At 39.5% G+C, this 18774-nt stretch overlaps 1 protein-coding gene across 3 annotated transcripts in view; it reads right to left on the reverse strand.

The window, feature by feature from the left end:
* The window catches only part of ETFDH (electron-transferring-flavoprotein dehydrogenase), a 65914-nt gene that overhangs the window by 39094 nt on the left and 8046 nt on the right, over window positions 1-18774 (reverse strand). Inside the window, exons 1-2 of one of the 3 annotated variants that reach the window (XM_006892782.1) lie at window positions 2042-2064; window positions 1027-1169 (exon numbers count right to left, since the gene is read on the reverse strand). The exons of 1 other annotated variant lie outside the window; for it this stretch is intronic. Coding sequence is in view for 1 of the 2 variants with exons in the window: in XM_006892780.1 (XP_006892842.1) it covers window positions 1027-1167 (141 nt within the window). In the remaining variant the exon portion in view is untranslated. Of the gene's footprint in view, window positions 1-1026; window positions 1170-2041; window positions 2065-18774 lie in introns of those variants that run through there. One more of the 3 variants, XM_006892780.1, reaches the window with a different exon arrangement.

Consider the following 18774-nt stretch of genomic DNA (forward strand, 5'->3'; position numbering starts at 1 on the left):
TTCAATATAATATTATACATTACTGTATGAGGGGAGCTCTGGGAGCACAGTCCAAAGCGAGCTGCATGGCTAACACAAAGGTGGAACCTCTCTGGGGGTTGGAATTCACCAGAGGCTCCAAGAGAGAAAGATGGGCAGTCTTCCATCATGTGATTCCTCGGAAAACCTACTAAAGGGTCAGCTGTGAGTCGGTTCCAACTTGACAGCAATGTTTTTGAGTACTGTGTATTAGTTTGATGTTTTCTTTTGCGGTTGTTCCTTAGTTTTAATTTCAAAATAAAAATCCCTAAAAAACAGGGTGTGTTTCCCAAATTTTTGTGTTACCCTTATGTAGGGGTGAAGATGATCTCTGCATTGTTTAAATGTAAGTGTAAGTGTTATCAAAACAAACACAGTTTGCTGCTTACTTAGGTTCTATTCTTGTATATATCTTATGAAAGTTTCCATAAACCAACCTTTAGCTTTGAGATTATAGTTTAGCAAATAGCTATTTAAATATTGATATGTCGATAAATATTGATAAAATAATAGATTTGCTAAAGGTGGGTGATTTTAATCTGCGGTTATCAAGCCTAGTTTAAATTGTTTTTGTCTAACATTCTTCTACGTGGTATAGCCCTGGTCTGTCCACTTGCTGTACAGAGGTAACTTGTGGTTGCTGTGATGCTAAACAATGCGACACTGATGTGCCAAACGCGATAGTGGTTTACCCATGGTGGACAGTGTTGGGTGGAGCTTCCCAATTCAAACAAGCTTGGAAGCAAGAGTGGCACCCACTTCCGAAATGGCTTGTCTCTGGAAACTCTATGAATAGTGCTCAGGTCTTTCGTTCATGGGATCGCTATGGGATCGCTATGCGTCACCGGCGCTTAACAACAACATTATATTTACTATTATTAAATTTTATTATAATAAAACAATAACATATTAGATTGTTTTAAACCACCATGAAGGCTTTAATGTTTCCCTTCACAAAATATAAGAGTATCTGGGGAAGTTTCAATAATTTTACAAATTATTACTTACCCTCCCATCGCTTGTCCTTATCTCGGGGATAAATGGTATAGTGGGTAGTAATTCGAGGTACAACAGAAGTTGAAGACCATCTTGCAGCACAGAGAGGTAGATAATTTTTCTTAATTTTTAAGGCATGAAAATACTGATGCGCTGTATAAAAATTGGGAGAAAATGATTATTTACTTTCATTAAGATCAAAAGAAAAAAAAAAACACTTCATTTCCCAAGGGGAAAAAAACAAAACAAAACAGGATAAGGATTCAGATATTGTTTCCAGTGATTTTCTGTAACTAGTCCTAAGCCTTGGTGGCTCAATAGCTAAGTGTTTCTCTGTTAACTGAACAGTTGGCAGTCTGAACCCACCAATAACTCCCTGGGAGAAAAGGTCCAGAGATCTCAGCCCCTCAGTCTTCCTCCTTCTTCTCACTTCTTCCTCACCTCTTTGGGGCAGTTCTACTCTATCCTAGAGGATCAGTATGAGTTTGAATCTACTAGACTGCAAATAAAACCGTAATAATTTAACTTCTATTCAATGACACTTAATAATAACATCACAATGATTATAACAGCATATATGTCGTTGTTAGGGGCTACAGAGTTGAGAATGACTCATAGTACCCCTATGAACAGCTGACCTGAAGCCTGTACTATCCTGTGCCGTCCTCATCATCTCTGACATTCTTGAGCTCACTGCTGCTGTCACTGTGTCAATCCACCTTGTCGAGGGCCTTCCTCTCTTTCAATGATCCTCTACTTTTTCAAGCATGACGTCCTTCTCCAAGGATAGCCTCTCCTAGCAATATGTTCAAAGTATGTGAGACAGAGCTTTGTCATCCTTGCCTCCAAGAAGCATTCTGGATGAACTTTTTCCAAGGCATCCCTGTTTGGTTTTTTAGCAGCCCATGGGACATTCAGCACTCCAACATTACAGCCCAAAGGCATCAATTCTTCCTCTGTCATCTTTATTCACTATCTAGTTTTCAGATGCATAGCAAGTCAATGAAAATAAAATGGCCTGAATCAGATGCACCTTAGTTTACAAACTGGTATCACTGCTCCTAAGTAAGTCGGAGAGGTCCCTGACAGCCGACTCTTCTAATGCAATATGTCTCCTGATCTTCTGAACACTAGTACCAATCAGTGGTGTTGACTGTGGATCCAAGTAAGATGAAACCGTTGAAAAACTTCAAACTTTCTCCAATTATCAAGATGTTGCTGATTGGCCTAGTGGTGAAAATTTTTGTTTTCTTGATGTTGAAATGCAATCTATATTGATGGCTGTATTATTTGATCATCTGCAGCAAGTGCTTCAAGTTCTCCTCACTTTTAGCAAGAGAGGTTGTGCCATCTGCATAACGCAGGTTGTTGAGTCTTCCTCTGGTCCTGATGCCACATTATTCACCGAGTCCAGCTTCTTAAATGATTTGCACAGCATATGGATTGAATATAGAGAAAAGATCCCTTCCTCTGTTCAAACAACAGCTTTTTGATCCAAGTGTAGGTTTTGTGTATCCATAATTAAGTGTTCTGAGATTCCAATTCTTTTCAATGCTAGCCATAAATTTTTATGATCCGCACAGTCAAATGCTTTTGCATAGTCAATAAAACACAAATAGATATTCTTTGGGTACTCTCTGCTTCTAGACAGGATCCATCTGACATTAGCAGTGATACCCATGGCACCATAATCTCTTTTAAACACAGCTTGAACTTTTGGTAGTTCCCACTCAACATACAATTCTAATTGGACAATATTCAAGAATATTTTGCTTGTATGTGATATTAGTGATATTGTTTGCTAATTCCCTCTATCTGTTGGATCACCTTTCTTGGTAATGAAAACAAATATTGATCTCTTCCAGTCAGTCAGTTAAGTAGCTGTCCTCTAAATTTTCTGGCACACTCACTGGTCATGTCCAGGATTGCATCTGTTAGTTGAGACATGTCAATTGGTATCCCATTGTATCTTGGTGCCTTATTTTTCGCCAATGCCTTTAATGAAGCTTGAACTTTCCCTTTCATTACCATTAGCTTTTGATTGTATGTAACTTCCAGAAATTTTTCATTGTCAACTAGTTCTTTTTGATACAGTGACACTTGTGTTTTCCTTCCATCTTCTTTTGATGCTTCCTGGATCATTCAAGATTTTGCCCATTGCATCTTTCAGTAATACAATCCAAGGCTTGAATTTTTATTTCAGTTCTTTTAACTTGAAAAATGCTGGGTGAGTTCTTCTCTTTTTATCCTTCAGCTCCAGTTCTTTTCACATTCCATTATACTACTTTGCTTTGCCTTTGAAATTCTCTGTTCAGTTCTTTACTTCTTCATTTCCCCCCTTTGTTCCATTTTCTCAACATTGTAGTGTAATTTTCAGTCTTTCTGTCATCCATTTAGGTCTTGTCTTTCCCCTCTCTCTGTATGAAACTTTTATAATAAAAGTTGGCATTAATGTCAATGAACTAGACACTGAAAAATGGTAAACCCTTTGTTATAAAGGCAGTCCTTGGGTACTTGAATGAGATCTGTTACCAATAGTATCTTTAAGAATTTTCAAGTAAATACAACATATGGCTCTTATTTAGTGCAAGAAAAAGCTTGAATGCTTTTCAATGATTTCATGTGAAACAAATTAAGGTGACTGTGAGAAATGATGTGTAGGGATTGGTCCAAATGTGTTCACAGTGAGGGCAGATGTATATAAACATAAACTGAATTATGAGAGGAAGCAGCACTACTCATTCAAAATGGCAGCTGCCCTTCTCACTTTGAGTGTGTGTGTCTCTCTATGGGTCTGAGAATAATCTAATCTCAGGAGCCACTAGACTTCTGAAGGAGCTAACTACATCTCTTCTACATTTCCCATTTCAGGGTTTCAACTCATAATTTGTCCTGTTTGGTTTCAGTCACTAAATACCTAAATTGTAAAAATTCAGATCTGCTCTTATTTTGCTTTGCTGGTCATGACAGGACCTGTTCCAATTTGTCTAATGCCATGCTTTATGAGCAAATAAGAGCTCTCCCTAAGTGTAGTATTTGTAATACTGTGACTGCTTATATTTTCACTATGATTGTTTTACACACACACACACACACACACACACACACACACACACACACAGAGTTATGTGTCATCAATTCAGAACCAACTCACAGCTGACCCTCCAGAGGGATTTCAGAGGCAATAAACTGCACAGAGGAGACTGCTCTTCCTTCTCCCATGGAGTAGCTAGTGGATAAGAACCATGAACCTTTGAGACTGCAGCACAGCTTCTTACCACTAGGCTACCAGAGCATCTTTATATAAATAATGTTGTTGTGTACCACAGAGTTGGAACCAACCCATAGCTGACCCTCCTATGGGTTTTCAGAGGCAGTTAACCGCAAGGGAAGAGACTCCCCATCCTCCTTCCATGGAGCAGCTGGTGGCTTCGAACTGTGTGCCATCAGGATTGCAGCGCGGCTTCTTGCCACTGGGTAACCAGAGCTCCTTTATATATTTATGTTCTGATCATAATTCACCCACAAATCTTTTATGTTCTCCAGTTCAGGAGGTAGATTTTAATTTTCTCTCAAGTGTGGGCTGGCCTTAAAAGGGGGAGAATAACTTTGTAATGGAGAATATTTATAGTGAACACTTTAATTATGTAACCACAGTAACATTACAGTAATAAAATATTAATATCATGAAATGCATAATATGATTTGATCAAAAGGGCTCTTTGCCTCATACCATCACAAAAATATGTAACCCGAGTCTAATCATGAATTATCATCAAACTTAGATTGAGACGCATTCTACAAAACACCTGACAAGTACTTATGAAATGTGTCAAGATCAGAGAAAGAAACGACTGAGAAATTCTGAAAGACTGAGTGCCCTAGGGAGACCTTACCAAAACTTAAAGCAATTTAAAGCCCTAGATTCTAGGACAAATAAGCAAAATAGAAAGAAAATATACTTGAGCCTATTGTTAAGGTCACTGTGTCAATCCATCCTTTTGAAGCACTACCTCAAATGGATCATCACATGGACTCTCCATTTTTCCAAGCATTATATAATTTTCCAAGGACTGCTATTGTTGTTATGGGCTGTCGAGTTGCTTGCGACTCATAGCAACCCTATGTACAACAGCCCTAAACTCTGCTCTGTCCTGTGCCAATCACATTGCCTCTGACACACCCATCCCGATTACCCCAGTCACTGAATCAATCCACCTCATAGAGGGTCTTCCCCTCCTGCACTGTCCCTCCAGCATGATGTCCCTCTCCAAGGACCTGTCCCTCCTTAAAACATGTCCAAAGTATGTTAGACGGAGCCTCAGAATCCTTGCCTCCAATGAGCTGCTCGGTTTAACCCTCTCCAGAATGAATCTGTTTGTTTCCCTAGCAGTCCATGGTATCCTCAATACTCTTTTCCAGCACCACAGCTCAAAAGCATCAATTCTCCTTCTATCCTCACTAGTAACTGTCCAACTCTCTGATGCATAACAAGTGATTGCAAAGACCATGGCCTGTATCAGACATACCTTAGTCTCCAGAGAGACACCGCTGCTCTTCAGAACTTTGGAAAGGTCCCTAACAGCAGACTTTCCCATGGCAATACGTCTTTTAATTTTCTGGCTACTGGTGTTGACTGTGGAGCCAAGCAAACTAAAGCTGTGAACAATCTCAACCTCTTCACCATCCATCCTGATGCTGCCAGTGGTGAGAATCTTTGTCTTCTTGACATTGAGCCTAATCCATATTAAAAGCTGCAGTCCTTGATCCTCTGTAGCAAGCGCTTCAGCTCCTCCTCAGTTTCAGCAAGTAGGGTTGTGTCATCTGCATAACGCAGACTGTTAATAGATCTTCCACCAATCCTGACCCCACATTTCTCCTCATAGAGCCCAGCCTTCCGGATAATCTGTTTTGCATACAGGTTGAAAAGGTATGGAAGGTATGGAAATAGGATGCATCCCTGGTGTACGCCCTTCCCAATTCTGAACCATGCAGTGTTTCCTTGCTCCGTTCTGATGACTGCCTCTTGGTCCAAGTAAAGGTTTCGTATTAGCATGATCAAGTGCTCTGGGATTCCCATTCTTCTCAGAGTCAGCCACAATTTGTTGTGATCCACACAGTCAAATGCCTTTGCATAATCAATGAAACACCAATAGACATTTCTCTGGTATTCCCTGCTTTCAGCCAAGATCCATCTAACAATAGCTACAATATCCCTAGTACCACAACCTCTTCTAAACCCATCCTGGACTTCTGGCAGTTCTCTGCTGATGTGCTGTTCCAGTTGTTTCTGGATAATCTTTTGCTTGCATGTGAAATCAATGATATTACTCTACAGTTTCCACACTCTGTTGGGTCACCCTTCTTTGGGATAAGAACAAATATCGATCTCTTCCAGTCAGTTGGCCAAGTGGTTGTTCTCTAGATTTCCTGGCACAACCTGGTGAGCACGTCCAGGGCAGCATCTGTTAGCTGAAATATGTCAACTGGTATATCATCTATTCCTGGAGCCTTATTTTTGCTATTTCCTTCAAAGCAGCCTGAACTTCTTCCTTTATCACCATAGGCTCTTGCTCATATGTTGTTTCATGAAATTCTTCTGTGTCTGCCAATTCCTTTCAATACAGTGACTCAGTATATTCTTTCCATCTTCAATACTTCCTGGATCATTTAATATTCCAAGGACTGGCTCTCTTAAAATCATACCCAAAGTATGAGATGAAGCTTTACTATCCTTGCTTCCAAGGAGTTCCCTGGTTGCACTTTCTCCAAGACTGTTTGCTCTTATGGCAGTGCACGGGATATTCAATATTCTTCTCCAAACAGGGAGCTCCACTGGCCTGATGGCAAGAAGCTGCACTGCAATCCTGAAGGCACACGGTTCAAATCCACCAGCTGCTCCACAGGAGAGGATGGGCAATCTCCTCCCATACAATTAACTGCCTTTGAAAACCTACTGAGTGTCAGCTATGGGTCTGTTCCAACTTGATGGTAATGACAATAGTAACTTATATAACAATAATCTAACCATTTATTATAACAATACATATGACAACAAAACCTTCTCCAACCACAACTTAAAGGCAGAGATTCTTTTATCATTCTTAATCACAGTTCAACTTTCCGATGCATGGCAAACAATTGAGAAGACCATAGTTTGTATCAGGTACATCTTAGTCTTTAAGCTGGCATCATTGCTCTTTAGCACTTTGGAGGGGTCCTTGAAGGCATATTTTCCTAATGCAATATGTCTTGTGATATACAATTGTTATTTACTATGTTAAAATGAATAAAGGGCACATAGACATTCTACTATCTTTGTACCTCTTAAGTCTTACTTCAAAGGAAAAAGTTAAAAAGATTATGTTTATAAAATATAATTATAAAATATATGTAATTAAAATGGATAAAATAGAATTTAAAAATATAATTAAAAATGGATCAAAGACCTAAATAGAAGAAATAAGATGATAAACTCTTGAAGAAAGCATAACATAAAACATAAATATTTGTGACTACAGACCAAACAATGATTTTTTAAATATCACTTCAAAACAAAAGCAAAGGAAAAAAGTTTTGATTTCATAAATTTTTATATATAGCTGATGAGTGACTTTTTATCTAGATTATATAAAGAACTTTTATCTACAACATTAAAAAGTAAACATCTTCCAGTTTCAAGTTTGACATGTAAAGACTTATAAGAGTCATGACTCCATCTTTACAATACAAATGAAGCTGGATAAACTGAAAACCAAAAACTGAGGCAACAGGGCAAGCTGCTGCCTGACAGGGAATACTGCAAAGGAAGACAGGATCAGTAGAAAAACAAATGGTGACTGACAAACTGCTGGAGGTTCAGTATGGACAAACTGGAGAGTTAAAAACGATGGGAAGCAGGTCTCAGTTGGGGAGTCACAACATTTGGGTATTTTACCTCAAAGATCCCAAGTATGTCCTCAAAGACTGGAACAGTATCTCCTTTGGTTCCAACAAGAGAAGTGAAAAGTATTGCTAGGCACCCTCAAAGTGACAAAACGAACTCACATTCAACAGATCAGAACTTTGCCCAGTTCTGCAGCATCCTCACAATCTTCATTTTGTTTTGTGAGGATTGCAGTCACTGTGCCAATCCATCTCATTGATAAGCCATCTTTTCCTTCTCTGACTGAAGCTGAATGTTTTTTAGAAGGATAGAAAGATTTCATTTAACCTACTTGGAACATGTTCATCAGGAATGCTTAATCCCTGAAGAAGGGCATCATGTAAAGTAATATAGAAGGTAGAGGGCTAGCAAAAAAAAAAGGGGAAGACTCAGTAAGTCATATTAACACTCAAAACCTCATTGACCTTGAGTTGGAAGTGACCTACAGCTGACCCTCCAGTAGGTTTTTGGAGGCTATAATTTACACAGAAGACTGTCCATTTTTCTCCCTTGGAACAATTTGTGGATTCAAACTGTCAGAGACAGTTGGATTAGTAGTGCAATTCCCTATCCGCTGAAATAATGGACTCAAACACAGAAATAATTATGAGTATGGTGCAGGAAAAAAACAAGGGCACTAAAAGAAAGCTGTGGTGTAGGGTCTGTTACTCAGTTACTTCCCTAGACTACTGTTTCAACTGAATCACGGCCCTTAGTTCCCGAGAATATGGTCATTATCCCAGCACTCTCATGAAGAGGGTGGCATCCAGATCACTCACTCTTTATCTGCTTACCTGGAACAATGCTTCTAACTTGATCCAATGGTCTTTAACTCAGCCTGCCCTGAAGGCACATGGCCTATCTACATCAATAGCTGCAGCAATCTTTTCTCCTCTTTTTGAGCTTCTGTGAGAACTTCTGGGCCGGGGGGGGGGGATGGAGATGGAGATGGGGACAGGACAATGTAGGAAATGATGGAGCGGTACAGTATTATATTATATTATTATATTGTATTATATTTATTATACAATTATATTATATTTTATAATCTGTTATTGTTGATTGTCTTTAAGTCCAGCACGACTCACAGCGACCCTATGAACAAAAGGCCTGAAGCCTTTCTATAACTATTGATATTTATCAAAGTTCATAGAGTTTCCAGAGGCATGTTGTTTAAGAAGTGGATGCCACTCCAGTCTGGTACTAATCTTTGTAGAACAAATTCTAATGACAGTTGATATGGTGGGATTTGCTACAAAAGTTCCAACCACTGTAACCTGTGGTTCTGGGGATATGGGGGTAAACAAAAAATGAGAAACCTTTGATTTCTGGATGGGATAAGAAACACCCATGAATAAACACAGTTATTATGTTGCAATCAATAACTATTCATGCAATATGTAGTTATTGGGTCTAACCCTTGAGGAGGGTTACTCCTTGAGTTGGCTAACTCAATGCATATAGAAATACAGAGTGATAAGGAAGGAGTGAGGCCTACAGTTCCTTGATTTCTGTTATCAATAACAGCAACAGATGCAATGGAAAAGAATGTAGGAACTAAAGTGGCTGATTTTAGTACTGAGCCAAGTCCAACTAGGCCAGAGTTACACCCTCTACCTGGAAGGGAAAAACTGTCTGGGATCAACCAGAAATACCCTCTGACCCATGGTCACCAAGAAAGTAGTCTGGGAGCAAAACAGGAAGAACCAAGAAACTACTGAAAACACAGGTACAATATAGAGGAAAGGCTTCCATTTATAGAATGAATCAGCAGCTTGCTGATGAATCAAAATGGATTGTACATGTGAGTAACTTAGAGGAAGTGTCTTTGATTCTGAATGTTTTAGAATGGAAAAGTATACAGTTTGGGTTACTGTAAGACCCAAAACTCATTATGGAACAGTCAGGAATGATAATATGATCCAGTTACAAAAGAAATTAACCCAGAGGGGTCTGCCAGTCTGGATAAAATACATAATTAAATTGTTTACCCTTCCAAGAGAGACTGCCCATCTCCCCTTATAATTAACAAAAGGAAGACTCTAGAGGAAAGCAAGCTGTTGTGCTGCTTATACAGCCAAGTGAGAATGATTTTATGGTGCTAAGGATATCCATCCAATGAGCAATGAGTATGCCAATTAAAGAGGCAATGGCAGATATAGCAATGGGAAACATCACACTCACACTCACACTCACACACACACACACACACACACACACACACACACACACACACAAACACACACACACTCTGGAATCACATTTTACTTTGCTACCAGAAAGCAAAGCAACAATTCTAGAAGGTGTGTCACTGAAACAACTTCCTCATATGTGTTTCAAAGATGAAAGAAACAGGAGGATGATTTGAAGGCAAATGAGGGGAGACAATGGGGAAAAGATTTAGTCTGGCTGGGTGGAGATTTTTAGATGGTTACTTGGGAATTGGATGATTGTAGCAAACATTAATGGAGTTGAGACAAAGATTCTAAAACAGCATTACAGGAGGTTAGATGGTCCAGTGGAGGTTTCCTATGGTACCCCAACACGAAGAAGGACTAAACAAGTCTGTCCTATTCATCTCAATCATGAGATATTTAATTATGAGAACCCCTGCCTAGCCTCACTTGAAGCAGACATTCAGGTAGTTGATCAAGATATGAATTGATGAGAAGGCCAGAGCCTTCTGTTCTAGCCCTCCACTGGGGATCCAAGGTCATATACCTAGTGTGAGTACAATGGCTTGGGGGTGGGGAAGAAACTTTTCTGGGGGCTAAACTGCTGATATAATATTGAAGAGATATAAAGGTATGTTAGCTCTAGTGGCCCAGTGGTAAGGAACTATGCTGCTAACCCAAAAGCATTCTGTTTGAATTCACCAGGTGCCGTTTGGGAGAAAGATGGGCAATCTCTTTCTGTGTGACTGACTGTCTTTGAAAACCCACTGAGTGGTTCCAACTTGATGGTAGATAACAACAACAACAATAATAATAACCAAGTTATATCAGGGGACTACGGAATGCAGAAATTGATGAGACGATGGTGAAAATCTGGATGAAAATTGGAAGATTCAAACAGATGTTGTATGGAGTAGTTACTTGCTTCTCCTTTAGTTGCATATTATTATTGGTATGGATATTATATCCAATAGACGAACTCTCTCTACCAGATATTGTAAAACTGAGAGTGTGTAAGTCTTCTTTGAGGCCGGTATTGATATGATATGCTAAATAGGAACCATTAAAATGGTCAGAACCAACTCAAATTGTTAACTCAAAGCAATATAGGATACCTGGTGGACAAAAGGAAATTTCTGCTTTCATGAAGAAAGCAGAAAGAACATGATAAAGCCTGGAGTGTTAGTGCAGAAAAGTTCAGTTTATAAGCACTCTAAAAAAAGTAGATGGCAGGAGCTCTGGTGGCCTAGTGGAAAGAAACTGCACTGCAATCCCAAAGGTGTGCAGTTCGAATCCACCAGATGCTCTGCTGAAGAAGGAGAAGCAAAATTTCCTTCTGTACCAGTCAGATCTGATTAGACGGTACACAATAAAGAAAAAAAAAGTAGATGGCTTGAGGAGGTTAATTGTAGAGTATAGAAGCCTCAACAAAGTAGTGTTATCTGTGGTTTTAGGAGGTCTATTCGTGGCATTAAAGGTGCAGAAAATACAGCAGACTTAAAAAGAACTGGTACTCTCCATTAGTGCAAGACTGGGTGTTTGGATCTCTGCCCATGGGCTTTTGAATCACCGGTGATAGTTCTTGTAAATGCTTCCCTCCTCTCCCCATTACAGTATCAAAAGGAGCCAGCCAGAGTTTACTTTCACATAGGAAGGATCTCAGATTCTTTATACAGTATGGTCACGAGATTATTTGAATTAGTCAGTCTACTGTTATGGCCTGGTTAGAGGAGACTTGGACTTGGTCCAGACATCTAGTATAATTATACATTACAATGGTGATATCAAACACTGAAGGACAGGCTAGGGATGATTTGAAAACAGTGCTATCCACATAACCAACAGAAATTAGTTGATAAATCCAGCAAAAATAGAGCCCTGGACAAACAGTCAAATTCATGAGAATAACCTGAATAGGAACCACCTGTGACATTCCACAGGCAACCAAGGATAAGATGCTGTATTACTTATTCACAAGACTACAGAGGAGGCCCAATGTTTGATTAGCCTACTTGCATTTGGGACGACTCATATCCCACCATCAGAATACTGTTAGCTTCCATCTATAAAGCCATTTGGAAGAAAACTGTGTATAAATGGGGGTCTGTGCAACTGCAAGCTATGTGTGAAATACAGAAAGCAGTCTCCCTCTCCTTGCCTCTAGGCTTTTAGGCTCCACATACAGACAGGATTCATAAGGTATATGTCACCTACACTTAGGATGATTGGAGCTTATGACCAAAACCTGAGAAGGCTTGCCTGCAGCAGTGATAGGGATTTTGGACAAGGAAATTTTCCTGATGCCACTGCATGGCACATGCCATTTGGAAGACAATTACTCACTTGTTATTGGGCATTGTTTGAGACTGTTTCAATGACTAGAGAATGTAAGCTCCACACATGGGCTTACTCAACAAGTTAGGAGTTCTTATAAGTTTCTGCACTATTGGTAAGCAGCCCTTCTTCACCTGTCCATGTATATGTGCATGCTAGGCCAAAAGTGCTGATAGAACACATCCAAACTCAGACAGTCTCTTCGTTGCTGATTGCCTCCCATTTCCAGTGTAGGTTTATGTCTGAGTGAAAAGACCAAGCTGGTCTGAAATGCAGGAATGTGTGGGCTCCTGAGTCTGTGGCTGCCAATGGACTTAGCCATGGATGGCTAGGTATGAACTGAGCAGGACCCAATAAGATGAAAAGAAGATGTTTCATGCTGTGAGGTAGTACTGATTGCTACAACCTGATGGCATGCTCTGGGCCAGACTTCGTTTATAGTTATAAGTATTCAAAGTTCCAAACAGAACCGCTTCTGTTTGAATATGCTTCTTTTCTCAGAATACTGGTTTGATGAGAGAGAGGATGAAAGGCACCCAAGCGTTGAGGACTCTCCTTCATAGGGTCGCTATGAGTCGCCTGCGACTCGACGACACTTAACAACAATAATCTCAACATAGAGAGAGAGAGAGATCAGCTGGCCCAGTGGACAGAAAGGGACGCTACCAAGCCAAAGGTGGGTGACTTTTAATCTGCTGCCCTCGGGCCTGTCTTTCACTGTTTTTGTTCAGACATTCCTCTAGGTTGTATAGCCCTAGTGTACAAGTTGCCGTACCACATTCACTTTTGGTTGCTGTGAGGTTGAACACCGTGACACTGGTGTGTCAAATGTGTTAATGATTGGCTACCCAATGCGGACAGAGAGTGGGGTGGAGCTCCCCAATTAAAACAAGTGTGGAAGGAGGAGTGGCATCCACTTCCATAATAGCATGCTTCCGGAAACTCTACGAACCTGGAGAGAGGATGAAAGGCACCCAAGTGTTGAGGACTCTCCTTCATAGGGTCGCTATGAGTCGCCTGTGACTTGACGGCACTTAACAACAACAACAACTGGTTTGATTGGAATGAGTAGATCGGAGAATGACTATGTAAAATATGGGAGAGGTATAAAAGAGTAAGACATGAAGTAGCTAGTTTATGCACTTTCATGAATTTAGTTACTAGTAAGATGATTGCAAGGGAAAGGCTAATCCTCCAAAATATGAAGGCCAATGGCTAGAGAAGCCAGGAGGTAGACTATGGTATCATGAGTCTGTTGTTCAAAATGGCTTTCCTAGTCCACTGTCTGACCCAAATTGCCACCCCTGAAAGTGTGGTAAAGCCAGTGTATAGGGTGCTTGCTCTCTTTCTGTTTGGTGGAGACAACACTTCTAACTCTGTCTGCCATGAAAACATATGGCTTGCCTACTGCATCAAAAGTTGAATGAGTAATTTCTTCCCTGATGTTTTGTGAGCTTCTGTGACAGAATCCAAAGACACAGAGGGGAAGGGAGGAGGAGAAACAATGTAAGAAATGATGGAGTGATAAGGTACAGTCAATACTTGGGACAACTTTAAACTGTACCTTATGGTATCTAGTCTGGTACCACCAATATCTGTAGTACAAATTCTAATTACAAAAGTATAGCCGCTGATCCTCTCAGCTACAACAAACAATAAGCTCAACTTAGCTCTCACTCAAAATAAAAACTCATACTGAAGTCTATGTACATCAGTTCCTTTAACCTAATGTTTTATTTTCTGCCTGTCCTGCAGACAGTGAAACCAGGTTGCTCCTTGGAGGCAAGAATTTTGAAGCTCCTTCTCTTATACTTTGGGCATGTTGCCAGGAGGGCATGCAAGTTCCTTGGAGAAGGACATATTATGCTGAGAAGGATGAAGGGAAAGCACAAGTGAGGAAGACTTTGGATGACTTAGTGACTGGGGTAATGGAGGTAGGTGTGTCAGAGACAATGAAATTGTCTCAAGATAGAGCAGGATTCAGAGCTGTTGTACGTAGGGTCACTATCAGTCACAAGTGACTTGACAGCACACAACAACAATATTAACTAAAATTTCCAAGTCATGGTAAAAGTATTATACACACTGATGTAAAGTTAGCATCAGAACTAGATTCAACTATGGAAAACATTTTGTAATTATCAGAAATGGGATTTTTGTTTTTTTATTATTTTTGTGTGCGTGTACCGTCAAATCAGATCTGACTGGTACAGGAGGAGATTGCCCCTCCTTCCCCGGCAGAGCATCTGGTGGATTCAAACCGTGCACCTCTGGGATTGTAGTTGCAGTTTCTTGCCATTAGGCCACCAGAGCTCCCCCAGAAATGGGATTTAAAATAGCTACGACTAATTGCCACAAGTAGGAGCTAACTCAACAGTACCTAACAGCAGTATGATTAATATTACTGATAAGGAAGGAATGATGAAGAATTGCTGTTTTTTAATTATAGTGTTGTTGGTAAATAATACCTAACTTACCATGGACTGTCACAGAATGAATAAATTTCTCTTTGGAAGATATACAGCAGTATGCTCAAAGAATACCCTCAAAGAGATGGATTATACAGTGATTATAACAATGGGCACAAATACAGCAATGATTGTGAAGATGATGCAGGTCTGGGCAGAGTCCCATTCTATTATACAGAGGATCATGTTGAGTCACAACTAAGAATAGCAGCTAACAACAATAATGTGATTAACATACTAAGAGCCCTAATTAAAAAAAAAAAGAAAGAATACAAAAGGATAGATAAGCATTAGAAGCAGAGAAATAGAAACTTAAAGAAAGAATTAAAAAGAAAATCTAGACAGCAAAAGTACTATAACAGAAATGAAGAATGCTTTGATAATTTATCATTAGGCTGGGCCAGGCTAAGGAAAGAAATCAATGAGTTTGAAATAAAATACTAGTAATAAAACCAGATCCAAATAAGAAAAAGAACAGAAGAAATATCCTAAGTAATAATGGCTGAAAATGTCCAATTTACTGTCTAAGAGTAAACTATAAATTCAGGAAGCTTAGACATCCAGTAAGATAAATACCTAAAAAGTCTACATCTAGGTATATTACATTTAATATGCATAAAAGACAATGGAATGACAATAATTGGGGGGGGGAACCACAGAGAAGTGATTTCCTTCTAAGGTTATAATGATGATAATGCTACTACATTTCTCTGAAAGAAACCATGTAAAAAAAGGATGGTTGTTGCTGTTGTTAGGTGCTAATTATAACTCATAGAAACCTTACAGACATCAAATCTTAACCTGCTCTATCCTGTGCCATCATTACCAACTCCAAAACATAACAGTCCCTAGTTATAACCCATCAAACCCATCTTGTAGAGGGTTTACTTCTCTTTCTCTGACTCTCCACCTTTCTCTGTATGAGGACTGGCCCCTCCTGGCAACATGCCCAAAGTATGAGAAAATGTCACCATTCTTGCCTCTAAGGAGCACTCCAGTTATAATTCTTCAAGACAAGACTTGTTTATTCTTTTGGCAGTCCATGGGACACCCAGTACTCTTTTCTAACAATTTAAAGGCATTGACTCTTCTGTCATCTTTATTCATTGGTCAATTTTCAGAATCAGAGGCAGCAAATGAAAATATGATGGCTTGGACCAGATAAATCGTAGTCCTTAAACTGATATCCTCGCTCTTCAAAGAAGTCCTCAACAGCAGATTTTTCCTAATGCAACATGTCCTTCTATTTCTTGGCTGCTGCTACCATGGGTGTTGACTGTGGATCCAACTAAAATGAAATCCTTGACAACTTTAATCTTTTCTCCATCTGTCATGATATTGCCTATTGGTCCAGTGGCTAGGCCCAGGAAAAGGATGGAATGAATTATGAAAAGTGACCTTTTCAGTGACATTTCAATCTGAAAATTAACAAGTTTCTAAATATGTGGTACAACAAAGAAAGTAGTAAAACAAAGATCAAGAAAGATTTCTGCATGAATCTGGAGTGTATAACAAAAGTGTATCATATAAACATACAGAACAGATAGAAATTTTTATACAGCATCTTTCACCACCATTTAGATATGGGACAACAACAATATTCATTTACTTTAAATAAAAAGAAATTCAGATGATCTCTGACAAGTCTCTGTCCTTCCAATTCCTAGTAAAACCTGTAGACTATCATTTGATCACAATATTTCTCTCAAAGTGTGTAACTTAAGGGTGTGTAAAAGCAAGTCATCTTCTTTCCTTTTTTGGGGGGGATGGGGGGAAGGGGTTATCCTGATTAACGATGTCAGTCTAGAGACTAAGGTACACCTAATCCAGGCCATGGTCTTTGCAATTACTTGCTATGTATCAGAGAGCTGGACAATGACTAAGGATGACAGAAGAAGAATTGACGCATTTGAATTGTGGTACTAGAGAAGAGTCTTGAAGATAACATGGACTGCCAAGAAAACAAATAGGTCTGTCTTGGAGAGGGAGAAATCAAATCTCTCCTCAGAGGCTAGGATTTTGAAGCTCTGTCTCACATACTCTGGGCATGTGGCCAGGAGAAACCAGTCCTTGGAGAAGGACCTCATGCTTGGAAGGCTGGAGGGACAGCACAGGAGAGGAAGACCCTGGAAGAGATGGACTGATACAGTAACTGGGGCAATGGGGGTTGGTGTGTCAAAATTAGTGAGACTGTCTCGGGATAGGAAAGGGTTCAGAGCTGTTGCTATGAGTCACCGGTGACTCGACGGCACATAACAACAACAACAACAACCCTAATTGATACATTATTCTTTTTCTGAAAACAAGATTGCTCTCTCACTGCAAAAGTTTGAACAAGTAGGAACTCCGGCTGGATTCTGGCAGAGAAATGTACCCTACTGTACTTTTACTATTACCATATAACAGTGATACCATTTCCTTATTGCCAGTAGTGCTAAAAATGGGCTATAAAAATAGCAATGAATTAGAACACATGCAAAATGGCAACAGTAATGTGGTTGGAATTAGGCTAGGACTGTTGTTGTTATATGTGGCAGAGTCAGAACTGACTCATATATTTGACCTTTCAGTGGGTTTTCAGAGGCTATAAAGACAACAGCCTTCAATATGGATTATATCTTAACACCAAGAATACAAAAATCCTCATCAATAGGCCAATATTCATTATCATGACAGATGGAGAAATTATTGAAGTTGTCAACGATTTTGTTTTGTTTGGATCCAGAACCAACACCCATGGCACCAGCACTCAAGAAATCAAAAGACGTACTACACTGGGTAAATCTGCTGTCAAGGTCTCTCTCCTAAGCTGTTAAGGAGGAATGATGTATATTTAAAGACTAAGGTGTTTCTGATTCAGGTCATGGTCTTTTCAACTACTTATTTTACATCTCTAAATTGGATAATGACTAAAGATGACAGAAAAAGAACTGATGCCTTTGAGTTGTGTTGGAGAAGAGAACTAAAAAAAAAAAAAAGATAGGCAAATATGTCTTGGAGAACCAGGGTACTCCTATGTCTTGGAGAACCAGGGTACTCCTTTGATGCAAGGATGGTGAAATTTCGTCTGACGTATTCTGGACATGTTGTTGGTGAAATTTCGTCTGACGTATTCTGGACATGTTGTTGGTCTTTGGAAAAGGACATCATGCTTAGAAAGTCAATGAAAGAGAAGAAGACCCTCAGGGAGGTGGATTGACACAGTGACTGTAATGGACTCAAGTATATATAAAATGATGAGGATGGCCCAGGATAGAGCAATGTTGGTCTAGTTGTAAGAGTTACAGAAAATTTGACACCCAAGAACAACAATAGGAACATTAAAAAGCATATGGGAGAAGAATGCTTATCTTTTACTGGAGAAGCAGTTGGTGGGTTTTAACCACCTACTTTTCTTTGGGTTGAGTACGCACCTCCTAACCACTAGCACTCCACAACCCAATAGGCTAGTATTATATCAAATATTATATAAGATCATTATTGTAGAACAAGTATAAGGATCCAAGGGGGGAAGGAGCAGAGGGCTGAAGATGGACAGTGGAGGGAGGTATTAATCTTAGGGTCACACAATTTGATGAGTTGAAGGGGGGTGTGTGTTAAAAAATGGGAAAGATCTGGTATGAAAACAATGTATACAAACTTTGTAAATAAACCATTATTAAACAAACAAACAAAAAAAGAAAATATTTAAACTATCATCTTTTCTCGTTAGCACTATGAAGAGCCATTGCACAGTATCTGTTGATTTCTTGACTGCAGCACCCATGAGTGTTGATGGATCTTAGCTGAAAGCAGAGAATACCAGAGGAATGTCTATCTGTGTTTCATTGACTATGCAAAGGCATTTGACTGTGTAGAT

Source organism: Elephantulus edwardii, unplaced genomic scaffold (assembly GCF_000299155.1).
Source record: "Elephantulus edwardii isolate Elephantulus edwardi_28Jun2011 unplaced genomic scaffold, EleEdw1.0 scaffold00119, whole genome shotgun sequence".
NCBI classification, from domain to species: Eukaryota; Metazoa; Chordata; class Mammalia; order Macroscelidea; family Macroscelididae; genus Elephantulus; species Elephantulus edwardii.